Below are 27,336 nucleotides of genomic sequence, written 5' to 3' on the forward strand. Positions count from 1 at the left end.
ACCTCGGCCCAACACTTAGCTGTGTGACCTTGGGCGAGTCGCCGGTCCCCTTACCTTGCAAAAGGTTTTTTTCTTAAAGCGCTACCTCAACCCAGTCCGTTTTTCTGTTGCGCTGTGGGGTGACGCGCCTGCCCCCTGCCCCCCTTCCTCCCGGCCTGACACGGGCCTTCTGCCCTCGCCCATGCGCCCCGCTCCGCCCCGGGCCCGGCCGGGCAGCGCTGCGCTCCCGAGCCCGGGAGGGGCCCGGCGGGCTCGGCCCCGCACTGCTCCCCGCTCCGCCGAGCCGCCGCCCCGGGCCCGGCCCCCGCACGGCCGGCTGAGGGGCCCGGCCCCCGCGTGGCCGGAGGCTCGGTCACCGAGCCCGCTGGAGGGGGCTCCCGGGGCTCCCCGGGCTCGGGTGAACGTGTTAGGGTTGGCCCGGCCCGGCCCCGGGGCCTTCGGGGGTCCCCGCGGGGACTCGGCCGCCCCCGCCCTCCTGCCTCTCCGCGCCCCGCCTCTCCCACGAGCTCCGCCCCCAAGTCTCGCGACACGTGCGGCGAGCCCCTCCCCCGCCCCCTCCCGGCGCCTGGGCGGCTGCGCCTGCGCCGGGGCGCGCGGGCGGGGGCGGGGCGGGGGCGGGCCCAGGCTCCGGGAGCGCCGCCCTGCCTGGGAGGAGGGGCCGCGGCGCTGACAGGCCGGGCCGGCCGTGCCTCGGGACTGCGGCCGCGCGGAGGTGAGTCCGGCCGGGCGGGGGGCGCGGGGGCGCGGGGCGCGGGCGCTGGGCTGCGGGACGGCCACGAGCGACCTCGGCCGGCTGGGCCGCCTCCCCCCGCCCGGCCCGGGCCGCCACCCGCTGCCCCCCGCTCCGCTGCGGCTCTGGAGCCGGCGGGGGGGCGCGGGGCAGCCGCCGGCGAGGCCCTCCCCGCCCCGGGCCGCGACCCCGAGCCGAGGGGCGGAGCGTCCCCGCCGCCGGGGCCGGGGAGGGGGTGCAGCCCAGGGGCCCGGGTCTCCCCTCTGCGGACCCGAGCTGAGGGCCCGCGTGCCGGGCGGGGTGGCGCTTTGTGCGCCCCGCGGCCGGGCCTGAGCGCGGGAGGCGCCCCGAGCGACGCCCCGAGCCGGGGGCGGCCGCGCCCCCGAAAATGGGCGCCTTCCAGGGGGCCGGGGGAGAGGGAGGGGACGTGGGGCGCAGTCTAGGACCCCCGTGAGCACCCTTAGTTCGTCTTTGCCAGATGCATCTGGACGTGTGCAATGACATGACGGAAACGCCGAGAAACCCACCCGGGCCGCCCCAGTAAGATGCAAGCGTCCCCGGGGGCTGTTAGGGCCGGGCCTCCAGCCGACGTGGGCTCTGACGAGAAGCTCGCATTTGGACTCTGGCCTTAAGTGGACTTCTTGCTCAGACTGGGTGGAAATTCTGTTATTAAATATTTTATTGCAGCCCGGACTAGACCTTTCCTTGTGTACAATTCTGTCCCACATAATTTAGCTACTTGTCTAAAGGAAGCATTGTACTTCTAGATAGTTCATCCCTCTTTTTCACCAAACTTCAAAATCATGCCCCCTGGAGGATACTTTTCCACCTATTCCTAATTTGATCCTCCCCCCCTTTCACCTCTTTGTGTGTGTGTTGAATTCCTTCCTTAAAATGTAAGCTCCTTGAGGGCAGAAACTATTCTTTTTGCTTTAATGTTTATCTCCAGAATTTAACACATAGTGCTTAATAAATGAAAATAAATTAGTATATATAATGAGCACTTTTTTTTGGCAAGGCAGTGGGGTTAAGTGACTTGCCCAAGGCCACCCAGCTAGGTAATTATTAAGTGTCTGAGGTCACATTTGAACTCACCACGTACTCCTGACTCCAGGGCCCATGCTCTATCCAGAGTAAGTGCTTTAATAAAGGTTTGTTGCTTTGCCTTGCCTTCCTAAGGAGGAGTGGTGAGTCTAGCCCTTGGCATGCTACAAACATTTTCTTTAAAGTCAGGAAGAAGCAATTAATTTGAAAGTGATTTTTAGTTCTTAGGTCCCTTGTTATCTTTTATACCTATACGTTGTCCTAATGTAGCATTAATTCATAGCATTAATTCTTCCCTACTATAAAATGACCAAATTGCTTGTATCATTAATAGCAAATGGGGAATTATTTCCTTGAGTCTTTTTTCTTTTACTTGTCTTTTAGAGAACACAATGTCAGCTGTGGGACAACAAGAACAGCTGTCTCAATCAGATCGTTCCCCATCATCAAATTCATCTAGTTCCTTTGAGATAATAGACATGGATGCTGCCAGTTTGTATGAGCCGGTATCTCCTCACTGGTTTTACTGCAAGATAATAGATTCTAAAGAGACATGGATTCCTTTCAATGCTGAAGATTCACAACGACTGGAAGAAGCCTATATTTCTGGTAGGCAGAACGTGATGACTTCTGGTAGATAATAATAAATCATGTATATTTGACACTTTTCAATTTAGAGTCATAAGATCACATCTTGGAGTTGGAAGAGACTCCAGAGGTTATTTAGTCTTGGACCTGACCTAGAAGTTCCTCTTACAACATTTCTGAGGAATTGTCATCTAGCCTGTTCTTAGAGACCTCCTTAATTTTTTTTAAAACCTCTTAAAGCAGTCTATTCTAATCTTGAACATTGTCAAGGTTGGAAGGTTTTCTTAATATTGAGCCTAAATGTGCCTCTTTGCAACTTCTTACACCTATTTTTGCCAGTATTATCCTTTAAGTTTAAAATGAACCTTCAAGTATTGTCACTGCTCCCTCAAATCATCTCTAGCTTAAACATCTTCCCTTTCTTCTGCTGATCTTCATGCCATTTACTTCAGGTATGTTGGTTACCCTCCTTTCCACATGTTCCTGGTCATCAATGTCTTTCTTGCAGTGTGGTACCCAAGCATAGTGCACAGTACTCCAGCTATGACTTGACTTGGTCAGATCTAAACCAGGACTATTACTTCCCTTGTTCCAGGCAATATTGCCCTGTTTTGCAACATAAAGTCATGTTAGTTTTTTTTTTGACTGCCATCATATTGACTTGCATTGTGTTTGTGTAATAAATAATATTGAAATCCATAACTGTCTAGCACCAGAACTGTCTAGCCACGTATCTCCTATTTTGTGTTTTTAACCTTAATTGTAGGACTTTATATTTATTCCTGTCAGTTTTTTATTGTATTGGATCTCATCCGTCATCTCCTCCTCAAAAGAACTTTTAAAGTTCTCAGTCATGTAATTTGTTGCTGTCCTCAGTTTTGTGCCATCTGATATAAGAACTCCCTCTATAGCTTTACCTAAATTACTTATAAAATATTGATCAAAACCAATAGTGGTTTACAAATCATTTCCCCTCATATTCCAAATTAATATTCCAGTTTTATAGGAGAGGAAATAAGGATAGTAAAGTTAAATGACTTGTGCGAATCAGATAAGATCCTCAGATATGGTAAAGTACTTTGAAAACCTTAAAACTTTATTTAGATTATATAAAAGCTACACACTTGCCATGAGTACTTTCTGGTAAACAATAGTTAACAATAAAACATGACTGTCTTAGGGAACAAATCATTGTCAGTGGATGAATTTTGAAAAGAACATTTCTGAATACTTAAATTTATTTTAATTTGTTTTCATTTTTTTTAAATTTAAAGCAATGGGGTTAAGTGACTAGCCCAAGGTCACACAGCTAGGCAATTATTAAGTGTGAGACCGGATTTGAAATCGGGTCCTCTTGACTCCAGGGCCAGTGCTCTATCCACTGCACCACCTAGCTGCCCCTGTTTTGATGGGGTTTTTTTATGTACTTTTTTGCCTTCTTGAATTGAGTGTGCTGGATTTGTTTTAGTTTTCATGATGACTAAGGGTCATCATAGAATCCTAAAATTGGAAGAGACTTAGAAGTAGTTATTATCATTACTTCCTGTGCTGAACTTCAATGCAATTATTTCCTCAGGGATGAAGCTTTAATCATTTTTAAAATATTCTTATATTTTGTAGATTATTGTTTCTATAGATTTTATTTCTTCCTTTGTTTTCAGTCATTGCTTTTTGCTCTGCTATTACTGTACCTGTTTCTAAACAACCATTTTCCCTCCAATAGGTTGCTTGTTATTTGTTCTTGGCTTGGAAATACCATAACCAACCTTAGAACTGAATATAAATAAGGACAGATAGACTCTGAATAAGGATGTGAGGGGCTTTAGGTCATAGGTTTTGTGTCATTTATTTTTACCAGGCAAAAACTATTTCCTTCTTGGTTTTTTGGTTTGTTATGGAAAAGAGAGTTACGACTTCTTTAAAACTTTTGTTTGCATTATTTGAAAAGAATACTTTTTAGAATTTTAGCCAGTTTGTTTTAAAAAATGTATCTTCCTAATTTGTTTTAGCTTATCTTTGAATACAAGACTCTTATTTATAATTAGGAGTTTCTTTAGTTTTTAGAAATCTGGGTTTTCTAGTCTCTGTGCTATTTGACACAAATCAATTTTGGATTTTATAGAATGGGGTAACAATTGTTCTAGAGTATAATGTACTATTAGGGTAAAAATATATTCACCGCAGTCGCAAATTTAATGTGTATATATTCAAGTAAAAAATTCAGAAGGGAATCATTTCTGCTTAATTATTTTAAAAAAATTTCTTGTAGATGAATACTATTCTCGTGTACAGTGTTAGGTAATAGTTTATCTGTACGTTGTAGAACTTGAGTTTGATTACAAAGAAATTTGTAAAGTTCTTTGGGATTACTTTACTTAGTATCATCCATAGAAGTTGGCAGTGTCATAGGTTTGCGGTATCATCCAGAATCTAATGTAGAATTATATTGTCTTTTTTTTCTGTTATTAAATGTGCTTCTTCTTTCCCTCCTTGTTTTCCTATTAGAAAAAGATTGTAATGGAAAGGTTGTTCCTACTGATGGGGGCCGATATGATGTACATTTGGGAGAGAGGATGCGGTATGCTGTGTACTGGGATGAACTAGCATCAGAAGTGAGACGCTGTACCTGGTTTTACAAAGGAGACAAAGACAATAAATATGTTCCCTATTCGGAGAGCTTCAGTCAACAATTAGAGGTAACTAAGCCATTTTGTACACAGCAACCATTTTCTTTAGCTTTTGTCTTCTTTTACTCTTTTTTTAGTATTTTTGCATCCTGAGTTATCTAATTTTTGTATCAGCTCCAAGAATCATAGATCCTTAGTATTCCTTTCCTTTCAAGGTTAAATTTGAAAGAAATTTCAATTTTTAATTTTTCAAAGACTTTAGAAAATATTAAGCATTTTTCTTATTATATGGTCATTCTTTATTTGTTATAATTAATACTGTAGAAAAAATTATTTTTTTTTTGTTTTAGGTTTTTGCAAGGCAAATGTAGTTAAGTGGCAGTGGGGTTAAGTGGCTTGCCCAAGGCCTCCCAGCTAGGTAATTATTAAGTGTCTGAGGCCACATTTGAACTCAGGTCCTCCTGACTCCAGGGCCGGTGCTCTATCCACTGTGCCACCTAACTGAATCCAAGAATAGATTCTTTATGTTTATTTTCCTTCCTTGTGTCATAGAACTCTGAAATTAAAAGGGTTTAGTAAATTGGATTATAAGTTAGATTAATTAATCTAGCAAGATTCCTGTGCCTAAGTTGCTTTTTCTTTAAATGCTATTTGAAGAATCTAATGACATGTCTTTTCTTTTAAGGAAACCTACATGCTTGCTGTAACTCTGGATGAATGGAAAAAGAGACTTGAATCCCCAAACAGAGAAATCATTATATTACACAATCCAAAGGTAATCAAAGACTTCCTATGATATGACAAATATTTAAATTGTCTTAGTAAAGAAAATGCTGTTTCTTGCTTTTTTCTCTTTCAGTTCATTCTTTAATAATTTTTTTATTGAGAATATAAATTTTCTTAAGAATTTAAACACACATAGGGATGGCTCGGTGGCACAGTGGATAGAGCACCGGCCCTGGAGTCAGGAGGACCTGAGTTCAAATGTGGCCTCAGACACTTAATAATTACCTAGCTGTGTGGCCTTGGGCAAGCCACTTAACCCCATTGCCTTGTGGAAAAAAAAAAACAAACTAAAAAAAAAAGAATTTAAGCACACTATCTTTATTTCCACCTGTCTTGTGATAAAGGAAATACTTTATAGAGAAATGTGCCAATATGTACAAAGTACTACAAAACTCTGTGGGAATGCCTTCGACATTTGCAAACCAATGAGAATAAGGTATTTTTTAGGTGTGACAGTTGTAGATAACTATTTTAATTGTCCCTCACTCCTTCAGCTTAAATAAGGGAATGAGTTTCTGCTTGTTTGACTCATTAATATGGAAACATTGCTTACTATTGACAATGAATTAAGTAGAGCATATATCTCTTATGAGTATCTACCAAACTCAGGTTAGTAGCCTTATTCATTTCTCCAATACTTTTCCTTGCCTCTTTCTCTTCTTTCTTCAGATGTGTATCTCATCTACATAGAGCCAGGTTCTCCATGCCTTTCCTAAGTGACAGTTAACTAATTTGATAAACTAATTGTCCTAATATACTAAGGGTAGAACATTATGAAGATTTTCAGCCTTCTCTACCAGTTTCTAGACTATTGTGGAAATCCAAAAAAGGATTTTCTGGAGATAATTGCTTATTTGATCTGTAGTATTAACTTATGTTAAAATAATAAAATAGTATATGATAGTACTGTGAGGTTGCTATAAAATCGCTAATGTCAGCTCTATGGGCATAGTTGTGGAAAGATAATCTATGAAGTTTAATCTAAATTTAAAAAAAATAGTTCAAGAATTTTACAGAAAATAACTTTTCTCTATTAAAAACATCTTAATAAGTTTACCCCAAGCAAAATCTCAAGGTTCTTGTCTCATGATATAGTAGCTACCTATTAATTCTTTCTGATTCAGAAGTATATGTTTATGATATGTTAGAAATTATGGTTTTCTCCTTTGCCAAAAGAAATATAGACCTTACTCATTGCTTTGATATTCTTGTTTAAGCTGATGGTTCATTACCACCCAGTGGCAGGATCTGATGAATGGGGATCTATACCTACTGAACAAGGGCGTCCCAGAACTGTGAAGAGAGGGGTTGAGAGCATCTCCGTTGATATTCCTTATGGTAACTTTTGCTAAATTTATCTTTTTCACATCTTCAAAACAATATTGCTATATATCCATGTTCAAATTGTAACCTTTATTATGTTGGTTTAAGTTTCCTTGGTGCAAAGTTACAGTTTTTTTTTAAATAGCCTTCAGATATATGAATTTCTTCTGGTATAAGATTTGCTTTTATTTTTTTCCTGAACTTAAAATATCAGATAAAATCAATGTTTCCATCTATTAAATATACTGAGTATATTGCAAATGTAGCTGTGAAACTTGACTACTTATGTATTATGGCTTTTCCTTCCTGTATACAAAAAAATTTAACATTTTTCATAGTTATCTTGTCTGTTTCCTATTGACTTTTTCTTTCTCTTTTTAGAATTAAAAAAATGATTCAGTGATCAATTTTCTTACTTTAAAAAATTTTTATAAACCTATCAATAACTTCCTTTTCCCCAACTTTTTTTTATTAGTGAGGCAGTGGGATTAAGTGACTTGCCCAAGGTCACATAGCTAGGTAATTATTGAGTGTCTGAGGCTGGATTTAAACCCAGGTCCCCCTGACTCCAGGGCTGATGGCTCTATCCACTGTGCCACCTAGCTGCCCCTTCCCCAACAATTTAAAAAAAAAAGAAAAACAAAATCTTTGAATTAAATATGTAAATTAAGCAAAACAAATCCTCACATTGACATGTCTAGAGATGCATATTTCATTTTTCACCTTGAGTTCTTCACCTCACTATTAGTAGGTGGGATAGAATATGTTTCATCACTAGCCCTCTGGAATTATGGTTGGTTATTCATTGATTGAGTTCTTAAGATTTTTTAGTTGCTTTTCTTTACTAAGTTGTTATTATTTCATAGAATGTTCCTTGGATTCTTCTCACTTTTCTCTTTATCAGTTCATACAAGTCATCTAGTGGTTTGCCCTTGATAGTAATAAGAAAGTAGGAAGGAGGAGTTGCTTGGGAAAGAAAATGAGTTCAGTTTTGGACATATTGAATTTAAGATGTCTTCAGGATGTCCAGTTTGAGGTATCTGTTAGGAAGTTTGAGAAGCAAGAATGGAGGTCAGGAGAGGTTAGAGTTGGATAAATAGATCTGAGAATCATCAGCATAAATATGATATCAATTCAATAGTATTTCAGAGGGACAAAAGAAGTGGGACCAGGTCAAACCCAGGGAATGCCTATGTTCATTGCAAAGGAAACTAAGAAGGATTGCTCAGAGATGTAGGAGGAGAATCAGAGCAGGGTTACAAAAGCCTAGAGAGAAGAAAACATCAAGGAAAAGCAGGTACTCAACAGTGTCAAGGTTGCAGAGGAGGAGAATTTTTGGAAATTCATTAGATTAGGGGCAGCTAGGTGGCATAGTGGATAGAGCACTGGCCCTGGAGTCAGGAGGACCTGAGTTCAAATCCGGTATCAGACACGTAATAATTACCTAGCTATGTAACCTTGGGCAAGTCACTTAACCCTACTGTCTTGTATAAACTAAAAAAAAAAATTCATTACATTAAGCAATCAAGAGATCATTGGTATCTTTGGGACCAGAAACTATATTGTAGAGTTCAGGGAGAGGAAAGGAAAGGGTAACAACTAGCAGGGTTGAATGGTTCAAGTGAGGATTTTTGAAAATAGGGGAGTTGTGGTCATGTTTATAGGTAGTAGAGAAGAAGTAGCCAGTAGACCCAATGAGAGATGATAAAAGGGGAAGTCTGCTGAAGAAAATGGAAATAGAATGGGATCACTTATGTATGTGGAGGAATTTGTCTTGTTAAGGAAAAGGGCCATTTCTTCATGTTGTGAGGATTGAAGGAAGAAATGATGGTAGAAGGTATATGCATGATGTGAGATAAGGAGAAAGGGGAGGAAGCTCTTGGTGAATGGCCCCAACAGCAACAAAAACTTCAGTGACTTTTTTACCATAGTTCCAGATTGGTTTCCAGATTAACTAGAAAAATTTACAGCTCCACCGGCCATGTATTATCTTATCTGTTTTCTCCCATCTCCTTAAAATAGTTATAATTTTCACCAGTCTGATGGGTATGAGGTAGAAGCTCAATGTTGTTTTAATGTGCATTTCTCTAATTACTGGTGTTTTGGAACATTTTTTTCCTTTTTTTTCTTTTTATTTAAGTCAATGGGGTTAAGTGACTTGCCCAGAGTCACACAGATAGGTAATTATTAAGTGTCTGAGGCAAGATTTGAATTTAGCTCCTCCTGACTCCAGGGCCGGTGCTCTATACACTGTACCACCTAGCTGCCCCTATTTCAAACATTTGCTCATAAGTGTATGATAGCTTGGACATCTTTTGAAAACTGTCTTTTTATATCCTTTGATCATTTATCTGTTTGGGAATGGCTCTTGTTTGTATATATTTGTAATTAATTTGGATATAAAACTTTTAGTAGAGAAACTTATTGCAAAGATTTTTTCCAGTTAACCATTTCCCTTCTAATTGTAGTATTATGTGCAAAAAAAATTTTCACTATCATGTAATAAAAATGATCCATTTTCAAATGTTAAAAGAGCTGTGAGAAAATGGGCATACTAATGCACTGTGAATCGGTCCAAACCAATTTGGAACTGTACCAAAAGTTACTAACTCACCAATACATTATATTCAGATCCTTTGATCTGACAATATCTTGACACAAACAATTTTTTTGTGTGTGTGCATATATATACATATATATATATATATATATATATATATATATATATGTATATACATATATATGTATGTATATTTGGGTTTATTACTATTCTTCTCTCATCTTCTTTTATTTACTAAGAATTTTTTCCTTCACTATCTTCTTTAAAGGCTGATTAGTCCTATATAGTAGTAATATCTCACATTTATATGGTGCTTTTTTAAAATTTACAAAACTTTTTCTTCCTAGTAGTCCTTGTTTTATTGTAGAGACACAGTGAAATGACTTATCCAAAGTTGTAGTTCTTGGAATCATCATTGTCAAGGAATTGATGCTAGGTCAATTAATTACCAAGTTCACCTTTCTTTCTTTAGTTGTACAGAGTTAACATTGAAACTGGCAACAGCCTTATTTCCAGGAAGTGACTTTTCTGATGTTTTTATTCTAGATAGTTGTTGATATGTAAAAAGGTGTTTTGAGAATGACCTTGATGAATATCCATGACTGGTTTCTTATTTTACAACATATTTAAACTGAATACTGAGTCTCCTTGGTTTAGAATTGGCATAGCTATATTATAGAATTGTAACCTTTTGTATAAAATCCTGGTACTGGACTTTTTCTGAAACTGATGAGAATTTGGTTGCTATTCTGATAGATAAATTTATCTAAAAGATTTTTATAGGCTTCTTCCAAGTTAATGAGAAACAAAATAAAATAAATTTTTTTGTTAAGTACTAAGAGCTTTGTTTTAGCATAGTTCCTTATATTTATTATTTGTTATCTTGCCTCTTTAAATAAGAATATCAATATCTTTTGATTTAATTTCTAGGAGAACCCTTACAAATAGATCATCTGGTTTTTGTGGTCCATGGAATTGGACCAGCTTGTGATCTTCGATTCAGAAGCATTGTACAATGTGGTAAGTTTGAAAATGTGTATATGATTGGATTTCCTAAATATTATTCAAAAGATTTGCCTGCAGACTGTGACAATAACCTTGATGGCATAATCAGATTTGGAAGAATTAAAGAAGATTGCTGAACAGCCAAGCTTCTTAACTTAGAAATAAAATGCTGTTGTATCTCTAAGGATAACATATGGATAAAAGATAATCTCTTAATTATTAGTACATGATGCATGACTAAGTCTTAAATACTTATAGAAATGTGGTTTCTTTATCAAAAACACTGTAAATGTCAAGAGGATGATGCGTTGATGGTGGTCAAAGTAAAAAAAAAAGCCTTAATGAAATGCTTTGTAGAGCTTTTTTAATAGATTTCCCCTATGAAAACTTTGATTTTTTTTAAAAGTTGTTCATTTGGAAAGAAAGTCAAAATATCCAATTAGGCAATCAACATTCAATCTTACGAAGTGTGACTGAGCTGGAATTGTTTTATGGAAAGTAGATTTTATGTGACAAGTATTCTCTGACAGTTATATTTTTTTTATTTAAAATGTTTTTAAAGTAAATTTTCGATAGTTTAAATTTTTATTATCCACATTTTCCACTGAATCTCTCCTGAAGAACCCTCCTTAAAAATAAAGGATGTTTTAAAATGTGAGAAAGGAAAAAAGAGTTCTGCAAAACTAACCACCATATCAGAAAAGTCTGAGATTATGCATAAAACCATGCTCTCTGACATCAACAAGGAGGCTGGGGGTGAGGGGTAGGGAGTAGTGTATTTTCATACCTGGGCTTTTATGAGGGGAGGCAAGCTTTATCATTTTAATTTTGAAACATTTAATTTTATGATTTTATTGTTACTGTTTTTTCCTTTTAAGTTGTAGCTGTGTGTATATTTGTTTTTCTGATTCCTCATCAGAATAATAATTGTGAAAAAAAATGTTAAAAAATTTGATGGTATGGCCTACTGACAATTATTCATGAGATTTTTGTGAGAAATTTCTTGTGACAGAACAGAAATAGATCTGAAACCAACATTTTTTAATGAAATGGTTTATAGGTTATAATTATTTAAATTGTTAAGTTCTTCTTCTTCCCTAACATTTCCCTTCTCCTCCCATTTCCTGTGAAGTGAAGTTAGTTAGCTGTTGTGAAGATATATCATAAAGTCAAAAAAGTCTTAAAAGAAGATATAGTAGATAAATTATTGCTGCAGAATGAATTTTTTTTTCTTTCCAGTTAATGATTTCCGTGGCGTTTCCCTGAACCTGCTACAGACACACTTTAAGAAAGCTCAAGAACAGCAACAGATTGGCCGGGTAGAGTTTCTTCCTGTCAACTGGCATAGCCCTTTGCATTCTACTGGTGTGGATGTGTGAGTAAAATCTTAAATCTTAGAGATACTTAGGTATGATTATGTACTTATTGAAGCTTTGTAATAGGGCTTACTTCTTTTTGTTGAATAACTAGGGATATTTCTGGCATCAATAAAAGTCCATTGTGGGTTTCTTAGACTACCAAGAAATCTGCATTTCCTTCTTGAAAGTCAAATGATTAAATTCTGAACTACTACCCCCCCCACCTCTTAAAAATTTTTTTTATTTATTTAAGGCAATGGGCTTAAGTGACTTGCCCAAGGTCACATAGTTAGATAATTATTAAATGTCTGAGACAGGATTTGAACTGAACTCAGATCCTTCTTACTCCAGGGACGGTGCTCTATCCACTGGGCCACCTAGCTGCCCCCCATCTTGGAAGAGTTTTAATCATGTCATCACTGCATATCCTTGCAGTTACATTGGCTCCTCAAGAACATTGCTTAAAAAGGCTTCCCTCCCTTTGCCAACATATTCTTGTTTTTTGTTTTTCTTTATTTCCATACATCTTAGTAATATATGATCAGCTTTTAAAGAAGGTAAGAAATTCCCAACCTTGAAAGAAGTAACAGGAGCTGTCATTGACATTCTGATAGCTAAGGCTTTTCTAAAACAGGCTATCTTAAGTACCTTTTGATAAAGAAGTGATACTGGAGATGCTAGTGGGGCATCTGTTGTGAGCTCTGGGAAGAAGAAAATCTTTTAAGGAGTGGCAGTGAAAGCACTGGACCACCAGGAAGTGAATTGTTTTACCAAAAGCATAAAGAGAAGAGAGAACATTGCCTTTTCACCCTTGCCCTGGGTGAACATTAGCCTTCCCAATCACATGTTTTTCAGTTCTATATACTTGATCTATGTCCATGCTAATTACTGTCATGATGCTTTTTCTGGATAGATAACTCATTCTTTCTTAAGTGAGTTGGAGTCAAGGGCTATTTCATTTCAATTTTGATCATGCTGGAAACTAAAGTGAATTTTTTCTAAATGGGAAACAAGCTGACTAAAGTCTTCTCTTCCCATTAGTAGCCTCTCTTTGCACTAGGCTTCTCTCAACAGCTCCTTGTTTTCAGAGCATAGCTCCTAGAAGTTGTGTCCCATTCTGGTGAGCTTCAGCTTTTCTTTTTGTAGGCTGACAAGACTTTAAAACTCTGCCTTTTTCTTTCCTCTTCCCTACCTAACCAAAAAACTTGATAGATAAAAGGTTTTCTGAGATTGGGGAAATGACCTCCTATAGATATACTCTTTCATCTTTAAGTATTCAAAACAAGTTTGTTTCTGGAAGATAACTTGGAATTAGTTCTAACTTGTTTTGACAAAATCTCTCTCTTGTTTTCAGAGATCTGAGAAGAATTACCCTGCCCAGTATCAACCGCCTCCGGCACTTCACCAATGACACAATCCTGGATGTCTTTTTTTACAATAGCCCCACCTACTGTCAGACTATTGTGGACACAGTGGCTTCTGAAATGAACCGTATATACAAACTCTTTCTGCAGAGGAACCCTGATTTTAAAGGGGGTGTATCCATAGCTGGTCATAGTTTAGGTAAACATATCAATAAAGGCTCCCATTTCTGTGTTCTCAATGCTTCACCATAGTATGCATGATCTCATCTTACCTCACAGCCCTGGAAGATAAGTGCAAGTATGAAAACCAATTTATAAATGAGAATAATTAGTCAGTCCATAAACATTTCTATGCCAAACACTGTGCTAGACACTGGGGATAAAGAGAAAAGAAAAGACAGATCTTGCCCCCAGGAGCTGGCAGTGTCATAGGGAAGACGGCATGCCCACAATTGTGGACAAACCTGCTCCAATCAGTATACAATGGAAACTGAGGCCATGGACCTTAACCCAGGGACCCCTTTCCCTGTATTTGGAAGAGTATTCTTTTTTGGGGTTGGTTTTGGAGTCTGTTGTGTACAGCTGAAGGCTGTGTGAAGTATTGGAGAAGGTATTGGAATAGAAGAAGGATTTCTGCTTTTCAGACTTATTTACACAGGCCATTATCTTGTTTTTGTCTTTTTTGGTAAAATAGCAAACTTGGAAGTACTACTATGGTTGGATATTTTTTTTTACAGGATCACTTATATTGTTTGATCTCCTAACAAATCAGAAAGATCCATTGGAGGATAATGACATTGAAAAGGTAAATTACTTCTTTAGTGGTTTAGTTGGTAATAAATTTTGGCATTTAGAATCCTATTTCTAATTGAGATTGTTCTGTTAAGTATAAGTGCATTTCAGTTTCATATAGGATTATCTGTATATATAATATCCTTTGGTGGTGAGGTATTTTTCAATGTGTAGCAGAATTATTAAGTAACTAAACATGGACTTTGGTTAATGTGATGCCCGTTTATAGGCTTAACCAATTGTAAGATTGTAGAGTTATATAAGGGAATTTAGGCTTCATGTGTTATTCATTCCTCATAGTTTACATATAAAGAAAATGAGTATTATGAAAATGGAATATTTATATAATTCATATTTTAAATGCACTAAATTAAAAAAATACAGTTGAGTTCTTTTGTGAAATAAATTGCCTACTGTTGTTTTTGCCATTTACCTGGAACCTTAGCCTAGATTATGTTGTGTTAATAATTTTAATGTTTCCTCAAATTAAACCCTAAACTCTATGAGACACAGCAATTATTATAGTTGCTTTTTTGTTGTTGTTGTTTTCCTGGTGCCTTGTAGGTGCTTACTAAGTGTTTGTTGGTGAATTATTTTATTTTTTTTGCAAGGCAGTGGGGTTAAGTGGCTTGCCCAAGGCCACATAGCTTGGTAATCATTAAGTGTCTGAGGCCGGATTTAAAGTCAGGTACAGTCCTGACTCCAGGGCCGGTGCTCTATCCACTGTGCCACCTAGCTGCTCCTCTGGTGAATTATTTCTAAAATAAAATAATTAAATTTGAATTTGTGTTTTGTGTAAATCCAGATTTTCATATCTGTTTTGTTCCTGTCAAGGTACCTGAATGTGATAGACCTCTTTATTATATTAAGGAAAAATATATGTTAAAATGATATTAATAATGGTAAAACTATCAGTAAATGAAAATTCAAATTTAATTTTATAAAATGTGATATCTTCATATTTTGAAATAATTTTCTACATTTTATTTTTAATGCAACATTTCTCAGTAAACATAGGAAAAAAATCTTCCTCTATTTCCCCTTGTCTTATACCAATAAAATGTTCCCTGAAAAGCTGGTTTACTAGTTAACTGAAAAGATGTTTTCTTTACTTTTGATAGTATAAAACTAACTAGTATTTGACTACAGCTTTAGTATTTTTCTGTTTTTTTTACTTTATTCTGTAATTTTCAGGTTACTCCAAGGGTTGTTTTGGATCAGGGAGATACACCAGACCTAGAAGAAGATTTGAAGAAACTTCAGCTCTCTGAATTCTGTAATCTCTTTAAGAAGGAGAAAATTGATAAAGCAGCTTTGGTAAGAATCTATCTATTGACAGAACAGTTGTTATTACCTTGTATTATGTTACCTCAATATTTTTGTTACTTGCCATTGTCTTTGAGTAGTCCTTATTGAATTTCTACACTGTTTGGCTGAGTACAGGGGATAGTACTTGCCCTTAGGAATTTCATCATAATTGTCTTTGTTATCTTTCAGGATTTGTTCAATGGTTACATATGTATAGTGCTATATAGTTTAGTGTTGTAATGATCCTTATTCTGTGGAAGTTTAAAGTCTAAAACCAGGGACACATATGTAGGCATAAAAAGATGTACACAACTTTATTGACATAAAGAAATACTGTGACAGCAAGAAGCAATCTAGATAGCGAAATAACATTTCTATTGCAGTAAGTTTAATGATTGATCTTTTTTTGAGGGGGAACTGTACTTTATTGGGTATTTTTTTAGTTTTTTAAGTTTTCAACAGTCTTTTCTTTTTTTGCATTAGATTTTGAGTTTTACATTTTTCTCCCCTTCCCTTTCTCTCTGACAGAAAGCAATCTAATATAGGTTTTATAACCTAAATATAGGTTTTACAATCTAATATAGATGCCAAACAGATCCATTTAATGATTGCTTCTTGAATAACCACAGGTTTTAGTTTTCTGATATTTAAAGAGATCTACAATTTCATCATTTTGGATATTCCTCTCCAGCATAGATTGCATTCCCTCAGTGCTTTGGGGAGAGAATTTTAATGAGATAGTATGGTCCAAAAGAAAGTCATCATATACTGACCAGCCTTCTGTTGACAGTTTCTGGAAGTTTTTAGAAGACAGATACTTAATCTATAACTAGACTGTTACTTGAATCTTAACTTAGTAGAATTTGGCAGTTTGTACAATGATGGTATAACTTCCAAGAACTCAGTTATATTTTCTGCATTGATGGAGGATTAGAAGAGAGTTGAAGTGTAAAGTATACATATGTACATCTGTTTGTTTTTCTTCCTAAAATCTTTGTTCTTTTTCACTTTAAGTTGTTAAAATGTCTTTCATAAATATTAAGTCATGTATTTTTTTTAGGCAGATATTTCTGATAATATTTTGTTAAAGCCAAATTTATATGTTGTAATCTGGATTTTGTTTTTGTGGATAGTAGTCAGGAAAGAATATGACAATCAAGCCCCTTTCTTACAGAATGAGGATGGAAATCAGAATGTATTTTTTTCTTCTTTGTGCATCCCTGCATGTCCATCTTCTGCTGTCTCCACAAGAATAGAGTATATCTTCTACAACAAAGTAGTGATATTTTTATAATTATAACATTGACATCTTAGAAGTTTAAAATCCTCTTTATATTTCTTTTGTATCCTTTTAAATGAAACTGTGATATTGGGGAGCCAGAGAAATGCATATGTGTGTGTGTGTGTGTGTATATATATATATATATATACATATATATATATATATATATATATATGTATATATATATATATATATATATATATATATATATATATAAAATAGAAGCAAAAAATCTTAACCTATGTAGGAGGTCTCTCCAGGAGACCCAATTCTTGTCATATTTATCCAGAAGTAAGGCATTTGATTCTCTATGCCTAGGCTTTGTGTACAGACAGAGATCTTCAGGAAATGGGAATTCCCTTGGGACCAAGAAAGAAGATACTAAATTATTTTAAGAGTGGGGAAAATACTCAGGTAATAAACTTACAGTGGGATAAAATTCTTTCTCTTGTTTGGTGATACATCTCTATTGTCAGATACTTATGTTCTGTTGAGCATTCTCTCAGGATAGTTGGACAGGGATATGTGATTCTGGGTTTTTGCCTCTTTCTCTTTCTGTCTCTCTCTCTCTCTCTCTCTCTCTCTCTCTCTCTCTCTCTCTGGAACTTATTTCTTTATACTTCATCCACATCTACTAAACATATTACTATTCCCATAATTCTAACCTTTCCTGACCTTTGGCTAGTCTTGTATCTCTTTAACTGTTCAATGTTTCCCACTCTCTCAGAAATTAATTTGATTTCAGTCTTTCAGTTTTTATTTGGTTTTATTTTCTTGTTCCTTGTTTTTTGTTTTGTTTGTCATGCAATGAAACACATTATAAACTCTGATCTGGCAGTTAAATTAGTTCAGATAATTTCCTAGTGAGTATACATTTCCCACCCAATTTTCCTTTATCTATTTTTCCTCCTTTATCTTTTCCCTTCCATTTCTTTATCTATTTTTCTTAGCTGGTTGGCTAATGTTTTACCAACTTTTGCCCAGTTGACTGTTCCATTTTTCACCACACTTTGGAGTGTATATAGAGATAGCATTTTCAGAAACTGATGTGCCATCTTGTTGGCTTTACTGGACACTGGAAATCATTTCAGCAGTATTTTGCTTCTTAGTTCACTGCCTTAAGTTAAAAGTAAATTGTTTAATCTTTTGACTGATACTCTTGTACAGTACCTCTATGGAATTTGAGTTTTTTGTGTTTTTGTTTTTGTTTCTTTTAAATTTCTCAGGATATTAGGAAACAGAATCAGCAGTCAGCATTGGGAGGGCATTTACCTGTACTTTCAGAAAAATTCAAGGAATGTCATAGTACTGATGGTGCTGGAAATGATGAGTATTTGGACATCAGTATTGGACAGGTAACAAGATGTCTTTGGGGAGGGGTGCCATTTTGAACAATGGGTGTTCTAGAGACTTGTGAATGGTGTTTTCCTCTTCATACTTCCCTAGGCTTCTGTGAAATACCCTCGGCTAATTTATAAACCGGATATCTTTTTTGCCTTTGGATCTCCCATTGGAATGTTCCTTACTGTCCGAGGACTAAAAAGAATTGATCCCAACTACAAACTTCCAACATGTAAAGGTTTCTTCAATATTTATCATCCTGTAAGTACTCTGTGTACCTTAATCAATCACCAATCATTTTGTAGGCATCTGCTAAACATCAGGTACTTGGAATACAGAGACTAATATCTCTGCCCTTAAGGAGCTTACATTCTATTGGGGAAGTCAGAAATACTTGAATATCTGCAAAATAAATCCAGGGTAATTTGGAGTGAGGGTAAATCAAGGAAAGCAGGTATCATTCATATTAAGGTGGCACTTCAACTGACTTTTGAAAGAAATTAGGAAAAAGATTTGGAGGTCAAAAGAATAGTCATTCCATGTAAGGAGCTGAGATAGATTGTTGTGTGGGAGAAACAAGAAGGCCAGTTTGTCTAAACAATAGAAAATGTGAATAGGGTGTATATATATATTAAGGTTGAAATGGTAAGTTAGAATCTGACTGACTTTTAGCAGTAGAAGCAACTAGAAAATAGTGTGTTAGCCTATTTTGTTAGTTTACTTCTTTCCTACATTATTCTACTGAAATTATTGGCCTGGAAAAAACTTAATTTCTCCTTTTTTACCTTTCTGTAGTGAGCTTGTAACTGCTTGTCCCTTCTTGTCTTTCTCTGGCAGAAATAAGTCTAGTTATTGCTTTTCTATGCAGTTTGACCCTGTGGCATATAGGATTGAGCCAATGGTGGTTCCAGAAGTGGAGTTTGAACCCATGTTGATCCCACATCATAAAGGGAGGAAAAGGATGCATTTGGGTAAGGCTGAGTTAAGAATCAGGCAGGTCTAGAACTTGTGGTTTAGACCATAACAATGAATAAGACTTCTGACTAGTTCTCTTCAGCTTTGTACTGAATACTCAGCTCCTAATAATTCCTTTATCCATATGTGTTTTAGAACTGAGGGAAGGCTTGACCCGAATGAGTATGGACCTAAAGAATAATGTGCTGAGTTCCCTACGAATGGCCTGGAAGTCTTTTACCAGAGCTCCATACCCAGCCCTTCAGGCTACAGAAGCAGCTGCTGCAGATGAAACTGAGCCTGAGCCTGAACCAGTTCCAGAGAAGCCCAGTGGTTGGTGGAGCTGTTTAAGTGGTTTCTGCATTAGGCTGGGGAATCCTTCTGTTACCCTCAGGCCTTGAATTTTTTTTTCATTCTTATTTGGTGGCTTCTGTAGGCCTTGATGGCCACACATTATAGATACAGTATATGTGTGATACCCATAAATAATAAGTATGCTGCAATGAATAAAATACTGACCCTTTCTTGCCTGGGAAGTCTTAAGGTGAGACTCTTGAAAGCACTTGCTTCTCCTTCAAAGAAGAATTTCTTTAGAATTCAGTTTTCTTTGCCTCTGTTTCTGTGGTTTGTCTTATACGCTAGTTCCTTAGGTTAAATCTGGGAAATTCTATGTCCTTTTCTCCACCTTGTTAATCACACAGCCCTTTGGTTTTAGTCTTCCTTTTTTCACTGAACTCTGGCAGGGTTGAAATTTGTTTTGTGAGCTAGAAAGTCCACTCTCAAAAACAGCCAGTGAAATGGCTTGAGTGGAAAGAATGGCCATGCTTTAAATCAGGGGTCAGCAAATTATAACCCCTGTGCTTTGGGCCCATCACCTGTTTTTGTGTGGTCTACAAGCTTTTTTTTTTTTTTTTTTTTGTATTTTGTTAAATGAATGTTTAACATAGAAAAATAGGTGGCAGGCTGTAAAGAAGAAGCTTTAAGGGAGGGATTGAGAAAAGGAACGTAAGAGGAAGCTGTTCCTTTGTACAGGGAACAACAATTTAACATAAACAGAAAGTTTAGAGTAAGAAAAGAAAAAGATAAACATTTGATTGCTCTTATCTTGGTTCCGGATTTCTAGATGTTCAAGCAGGTGATTCATCTATGGCAGATAAAGAAGAAATTGCTTCTATTAATGTTGGAATGCTGAATGGGGGCCAACGCATTGATTATGTGTTACAGGAGAAGCCTATTGAAAGCTTTAATGAATATTTATTTGCACTGCAAAGCCATCTCTGCTATTGGTAAGCCCAAGCCTTTCTTGTCCCATTTGTAGTTTATTGTATAGACTGGGGTGGGTAATTTTTCTGCCAAGGGTCAAAACTTTAAAATTAACTTGCTAAATTTGGTGTTTAATTAATTCACTGCTAAAATGCTTCTAGATTTATTGAATTTCAGGTCCTACCTGGGTTGCCTTAACAACTCCAAACCACATGATTTTGAGGGCTCTATATAGTTTAGACAATGAAAAAAAGGGTTTCCTACACAATATGAGTTAACTGTTGAAAAATTGGACAGTGGATACTTATATAACTGGATTGATTTTTAATTAGGCCAGGAGCTTAGGTTAATGATAGATTCATTTTCCTGAATTGATAATATAGCTTCACTGTCTTATAAATGTGTGCTATCTGATGGTCCAAGAAGGACCAGAGAGGGTATGGATGAACTAAAGTAAATCTTATCACTATTATGGAAAAGTAAATAATGACAGATGAATTTATATTGTAAACTTCTAGCAAAACTTCAAGAGGACAAGATACACTTCACTGAAACCTTTTAGATTCCAGTACAGGACCCTGCACACATAAGGGATAAATAAAAGTCGGGTAAAATTGTTTATATTAAAAATGCAACTTCATTAAGTTAGTTTGGAAGGCATTTTGTCTAGCTAGATTAGAAAAATCTCAAAAGAAGTCACCGTTTAAGACATTATCATATATATATATGTATGTATATATACATATATATATATATGGTTATAATTATTTTGCGAGATATGGCAACCTGAACCATAAGGTCCATTGTCCATTTATACTATTATTCTCTAAGAACTAAGGTTTTAGATTTTTTATGAATTTTCTCTAATGGTATTGATATCATTGCTTACCTTTATAGGGAATCGGAAGATACAGTTTTATTGGTCCTTAAAGAAATCTACCAAACCCAGGGAATCTTCTTAGATCAGCCTACCCAGTGAAAAATACCATCTCTACTTTGGCTTCTTAATGTAAGCTTTGTCTCCTAGTTTTTTAATCTAAGAAATTCCAGAGTATTAAGTAGTTACAAGTATATTCTGCTGCCACCTCCATCACCAAGATCTAGGCTATTGATCATTTTCAGAGGATTCTTAGGTCAAAAAATAATCTGTGTATTGTCATAGTGATTTTTTGAAATGTCGTTTTTAGGATCTTGACTTGGGATCTCATAGTTTATCACATTTTGAAGTCAGTAAAGAAACTTGTGATTTAAACCTCATAACTAGAATTCTAAATAGAAAAATCTCTAGCAAGTAAGATGTCTTGTTTCTGCTAATTACTGCTTTGCAATGACCTTTCTTTTCTTTTTCTTTTTTAGGTAAACACTGAGGATTGCTACTCTAGAAAACACACCTTTTCTGTTGCCACTGCCACCTTCTTGAACACAGCCTGTCCCTTGTCTCCTGCCCCCTGCCTGCCATGGGGAGAGAAAACCAACTTCCTCTGAAAGTGTTGTGTATACTTTTATCACTGGTTTCTTATGAAAATGATTTATCCTTTCACCACACCCAGTGGTAAGGGCATCTTCAGTTCTCAGTAACTTCTATTGATGACAGTAGGTATGTAGGCTGCAAAATAGACCTGTCCATTTTGGATTTGAATAAGTAGAGAACTTCCACTTGAACCATTTGGAAAAATCCCTTGTTAATTGTAACTCCAACCTAACAGCTGGCAGAATGAGTGTAGATACGAAGAATTAGGAATTAGTTCTGGGTAGTAGTAAAATATCCCAGTTCAGTTACAGTGCACATGCATCCCAAGTGGCGTTAAATCAGGTTCTTATGTCCAAAGATGTCAGATGTTTTAGAACTGTAGTTTTAGACTCAAATAGATCTCTACCACCCATAATGACTTAGAAAACCACAAATTAACATTATGTCGTATTATATTTTTATTTATTCTGTTAAATGTGTTCCAATTACATGCTGATTTGGCTCAGGTCTCACTCTGGTGTTCTGTGGGCCTTGGACACCTTTGTCTTAGAAATTTCTTTCCACATTTTACCTCATGCTGGGAAGCTCAGGATATAGTTTGATGTAATGTAGAGGGTTAGGTTAAAAAATCTAAATAACTTTCTCTCTTTGGGGAGGCACAAACACACTTCAGTTGGTGAACTCTATTAGGCTACACGTACTAAAAATGAAACAGGAAGTCTTGCTAATTCAACCATTTTAATGAACCAGAACCTTTGAAAAATCTCTTGCCAAAACTACTTGAATGAGGGTGATATTGTTTGCCTTCTATAAGCATGGTTAGGATGCTGTTTGTCAGCCTCTACTTTGTTTTAATCTTTACTTTCCTGACTGCTTATTAGAGGGTCTCTTGGCCAGGTTATGTTGGCTGAGTAGGTGCTTTGGGGCATCGTTCATGTCACTCATCCTGAATGGTGGGCACTTCTGGGGCCAAAATGATAGCAATGGCAGTACACATACTCTGCCAGCTAAGCCTGGAATAGCTTGGCACTTTTTCAAAGGCAAGTGAATTCATATGATAGGACCATTGCCAGGTAGTAACTTTTTTTTTTGGAGGTATTACACTGCTGTGGATGCCTTTCTCTTCATGGCTTGGTATTGCCACCCTGTGTGGTGTAGAACTGTTGCAAGTTTCACTACAGTCTTTACTCTAGACTGTCCCACTCTATGTCTCAGGCACTAGAAACAGAAAGGCTTCATTTTAGAATTAATCACTCTACTAAGCTAGGAATCATCTCACAGTATGTCCTCAGGGGAGCAGTGACCTACCTATACAGAGAAGTTCTAGGAGAAGGGCCATCCTGTGCTCATCTCAATGACTGAATGACGAATGTTTATGGAATATTTTCTTTGTCTATTTATTATGTTTATTTTGTAAAATGGGATGAGTTTGAACTAAACATTGGTAAAGGCCCCAGGAAGCATCTGAGTTGTGATACAGGCTGAGCTCCAGGAGCAGAGAAGCAGATCACAATTGATGAACCAAAGGACAATATTATCCCTTGTAACCAAAGATGGAAAAGGTAAATATAAGGTAGCTGAGTTATAACCACTCTGTACTAAAAGTGGGGAATGCTAGTGAAGAAGGTTTGTAAATGAACTTTGTCCTTTTTCCCACCCACTTGTGATGTATCATAGCATGTATGGTGTATATCTGTTGGATGTCATTAACCTTTGACTTAACTTTTATTTATATATTATTTGCACTACTTAAACTTCATCATGTGCAATCTCTTGACCAAGCCTGAAAAGCTTATTTATTAAAAATCCTCCCCAGAACAGTGACATTTTGCACATATTCCTGGCAATTTAATTAGCATTGCCCATTTTAACAAAAAAGCAAAACAAAAAACTGTTTGCTGCATGGAACAACTAACAGTTCTGATTGGCTTTTCAATTTGGGGCATTTTTGAAATGTTTGTTTTTTATAATGTAAACTTATATAAAATTCTTCATTGAATTCAGAAATAAAACTTTACTCACAGACCTAGCTTCTTATTTCACCAGGTTTTCAATAAAGAAAGCTACATCCTCTTTATAATTGCATTTTTAATCTTAGGAATGAACGAACACTCAAAAACACTAAATCTGGACTATTTGTGAATTGTGGGCATTTCTCACTCTGAAACTACATTTACTTACATTTTCTACAAAATTTGTATTTTCTAGTTGGCTCACACTTGCAAAAATAGGGCAGAATTAGGGGGAAGACAGGTTTTTTTTTAATTTAAATTTATTTTTTATTAAAGATATTATTTGAGTTTTACATTTTTCCCCCAATCTTGCTTCCCTCCCCACTGCCCCCCACAGAATGCACTTTCAGTCTTTACTTTGTTTCCATGTTGTACCTTGATCCAAATTGGGTGTGATGAAAGAGAAATCATATCCTTAAAGAGAAGTCTAAGAGGTAACAAGATCAGACAATAAGCTATCTGTTTTTTTTTCTAAATTAAAGGGAATAGTCCTTGTACTTTGTTCAAACTCCACAGATCCTTATCTGGATACAGATGGTACTCTCCTTTGCAGACAGCCCAGAATTGTTCCCGATTGTTGCACTGATGGAATGAGCAAGTCCTTCAAGGTTGAACATCACTCCCATGTTGCTGTTAGGGTGTACAGTGTTTTTCTGGTTCTGCTCATCTCACTCAGCATCAGTTCATGCAAATCCCTCCAGGTTTCCCTGAAATCCCGTCCCTCCTGGTTTCTAATAGAACAATAGTGTTCCATGACATACACATACCACAGTTTGCTAAGCCATTTCCCAATTGAAGGACATTAACTGGATTTCCAATTCTTTGCCACCACAAACAGGGCTGCTATAAATATTTTTGTACAAGTAATGTTTTTACCCTTTTTCCTCGTCTCTTCAGGGTATAGACCCAGTAATGGTATTGCTGGGTCAAAGGGTATGTGCATATTTGTTGCCCTTTGGGTATAGTTCCAAATAGCTCTCCAGAAAGGTTGGATGAGTTCACAGCTCCACCAATAGTGTAATAGTGTCCCAGATTTCCCACATCCCTTCCAACAATGATCATTATCCTTCCTGGTCATACTGGCCAATCTGAGAGGTGTGAGGTGGTACCTCAGGGAAGCTTTAATTTGCATTTCTCTAATAATTAATGATTTAGAGCATTTTTTCATATGGCTATGGATTACTTTGATCTCCTCATCTGTAAATTGCCTTTGCATATCCTTTGACCATTTGTCAATTGGGGAATGGCTTTTTGTTTAAAAATATGACTCAGTTCTCTGTATATTTTAGAAATGAGTCCTTTGTCAGAATCATTAGTTGTAAAGATCATTTCCCAATTTACTACATTTCTTTTGATCTTGGTTACATTGGTTTTGTCTGTGCAAAAGCTTTCTAATTTAATGTAATCGAAATCATCTAATTGGTTTTAGGTGATGTTCTCCAACTCTTCCTTAGTCATAAACTGTTCCCCTTTCTATAGATCTGACAGGTAGACTAGTCCTTGATCTTCTAATTTGCTTATAGTATTGTTTTTTTATGGCTATGTCCTGTAACCATTTGGATCTTATCTTGGTAAAGGGTGTGAAGTGTTGGTTTAATCTAACTTTCTTCCATACTAACTTCCAATTTTCCCAGCAATTTTTATCAAAGAGGGAGTTTTTATCCCAATGGCCAGACTCTTTGGGTTTATCAAACAGCAGATTACTATAATCATCTGCTTTTACACCTAGTCTATTCCACTGGTCCACCACTCTATTTCTTAACCAATACCAAACAGTTTTGATGACTGATGCTTCATAACATAATTTTAGATCTGGTAGGGCTAAGCCCCCTTCTTTTGCACTTTTTTTCATTAAGCTCCTGGCAATTCTTGACTTTTTATTTCTCCATATGAATTTACTTACAATTTTTTCTAACTCGTTAAAGTAATTTTTTGCAATTTTGATTGGTAGGGCACTAAACAGATAGTTTAGTTTTGGTAGAATTGTCATTTTTATTATATTAGCTATACCTATCCATGAGCAGTTGATATTTGCCCAGTTATTTAAATCTAATTTAATTTGTGTGAGAAGTGTTTTATAATTGTTTTCAAAAAGATTCTGAGTCTGTCTTGGCAAATAGACTCCCAAATATTTTATACTGTCTGAGGTTACTTTGAATGAGATTTCTCTTTCTAGCTCTTCCTGCTGTTTCTTGCTAGACATATATAGAAAAGTTGAGGATTTATGAGGGTTTATTTTATAACCTGCAACTTTGCTAAAATTGCTAATTGTTTCCAGTAGTTTTTTAGATGATTTCTTGGGATTCTCTAGGTAGACCATCATGTCATCTGCAAAGAGTGACAATTTTGTCTCTTCCTTTCCAATTCTAATTCCTTTAATTTCTTTTTCTTCTCTAATTGCTGATGCTAATATTTCTAATACAATATTGAATAGTAGTGGTGATAATGGGCACCTTTGTTTCACCCTGATCTTATTGGGAATGCCTCTAGCCTCTCTCCATTGAATATAATGCTTGTTGATGGTTTCAGATAGATACTGCTAATTATTTTAAGGAACAGTCCATTTATTCCTACAGTCTCTAAGTGTTTTTAATAGGAATGGATGCTGTATTTTGTCAAAAGCTTTTTCAGCATCTATTGATATGATCATATGATTTCTGATAGGCTTGTTGTTGATATAATTGAGTATACTAACAGTTTTCCTAATATTGAACCAACCCTGCATTCCTGGAATAAATCCTACTTGATCATAATGTATTATCCTAGTGATGACTTGTTGTAATCGTTTTGCTAAGATTTTATTTAGGATTTTTGCATCTATATTCATCAGGGAGATAGGTCTATAATTTTCTTTTTCTGTTTTAACTCTTCCTGGTTTAGGTAACAGTACCATATTGGTTTCATAGAAAGAGTTAGGCAGAGTTCCATCTTTCCCTATTTTTCCAAAGAGTTTATATAGGATTGGAACCAGTTGTTCCTTAAATGTTTGGTAGAATTCACTGGTGAATCCATCAGGCCCTGGAGATTTTTTTTTTAGGGAATTCAGTAATGGCTTGTTGAATTTCTTTTTCTGAGATAGGGTTGTTTAGGTATTTAATCTCTTCTTCATTTAACCTGGGCAACTTATATTTTTGTAAATATTCATCCATTTCACTTAGATTATGAAATTTAGTGGCATAGAGTTGGGCAAAATAATTTTGAATTATTACTTTAATTTCCTCCTCATTGGTGGTGAGTTCGCCTTTTTCATTTATGATACTAGCAATTTGGTTTTCTTCTTTTTTTTAAATCAAATTGACCAGAGGTTTATCAATTTTATTGGTTTTTTCATAATACCAACTTTTGGTTTTATTTATTAATTCAATTTTTTTTGCTTTCAATTTTATTAATTTCTCCTTTAATTTTTAGAATTTCTTATTTGGTACTTAATTGGGGATTTTTGATTTGTTCTTTCTCTAATTTTTTTAGTTGCATGTTTAGTTCATTGATTTCCTCTTTCTCCAATTTATTCATATAAGCATTTAAAGC

General features: G+C 36.6%; 1 protein-coding gene across 2 annotated transcripts; it reads left to right on the top strand.

Annotated features, from left to right (window-relative positions):
• The first annotated feature begins 624 nt into the window (after window positions 1-624).
• DDHD2 (DDHD domain containing 2) lies at window positions 625-24,925 on the top strand. Of its 2 annotated transcripts, none has more exons than XM_074208825.1 (18): window positions 625-712; window positions 2,159-2,383; window positions 4,868-5,058; window positions 5,675-5,764; window positions 6,993-7,113; window positions 10,589-10,678; window positions 11,903-12,038; window positions 13,376-13,584; window positions 14,123-14,190; window positions 15,372-15,494; window positions 17,086-17,181; window positions 17,994-18,122; window positions 18,214-18,369; window positions 18,977-19,079; window positions 19,219-19,395; window positions 20,186-20,348; window positions 21,223-21,334; window positions 21,682-24,924. In XM_074208825.1, exons 2-17 carry the CDS (start codon window positions 2,167-2,169, stop codon window positions 21,302-21,304), a joined length of 2,151 nt encoding a protein of 716 aa, XP_074064926.1. In that variant the 5' UTR covers window positions 625-712; window positions 2,159-2,166; the 3' UTR covers window positions 21,305-21,334; window positions 21,682-24,924. The 2 variants fall into 2 exon arrangements, with proteins under 2 accessions (XP_074064926.1, XP_074064927.1); XM_074208826.1 differs by lacking the exon at window positions 625-712 and adding an exon at window positions 1,182-1,270 and having other exon boundaries at window positions 21,682-24,925.
• The last annotated feature ends 2,411 nt before the right edge of the window (window positions 24,926-27,336 follow it).

Source organism: Macrotis lagotis, chromosome 1 (genome assembly GCF_037893015.1).
Source record: "Macrotis lagotis isolate mMagLag1 chromosome 1, bilby.v1.9.chrom.fasta, whole genome shotgun sequence".
Taxonomy (NCBI): domain Eukaryota; kingdom Metazoa; phylum Chordata; class Mammalia; order Peramelemorphia; family Peramelidae; genus Macrotis; species Macrotis lagotis.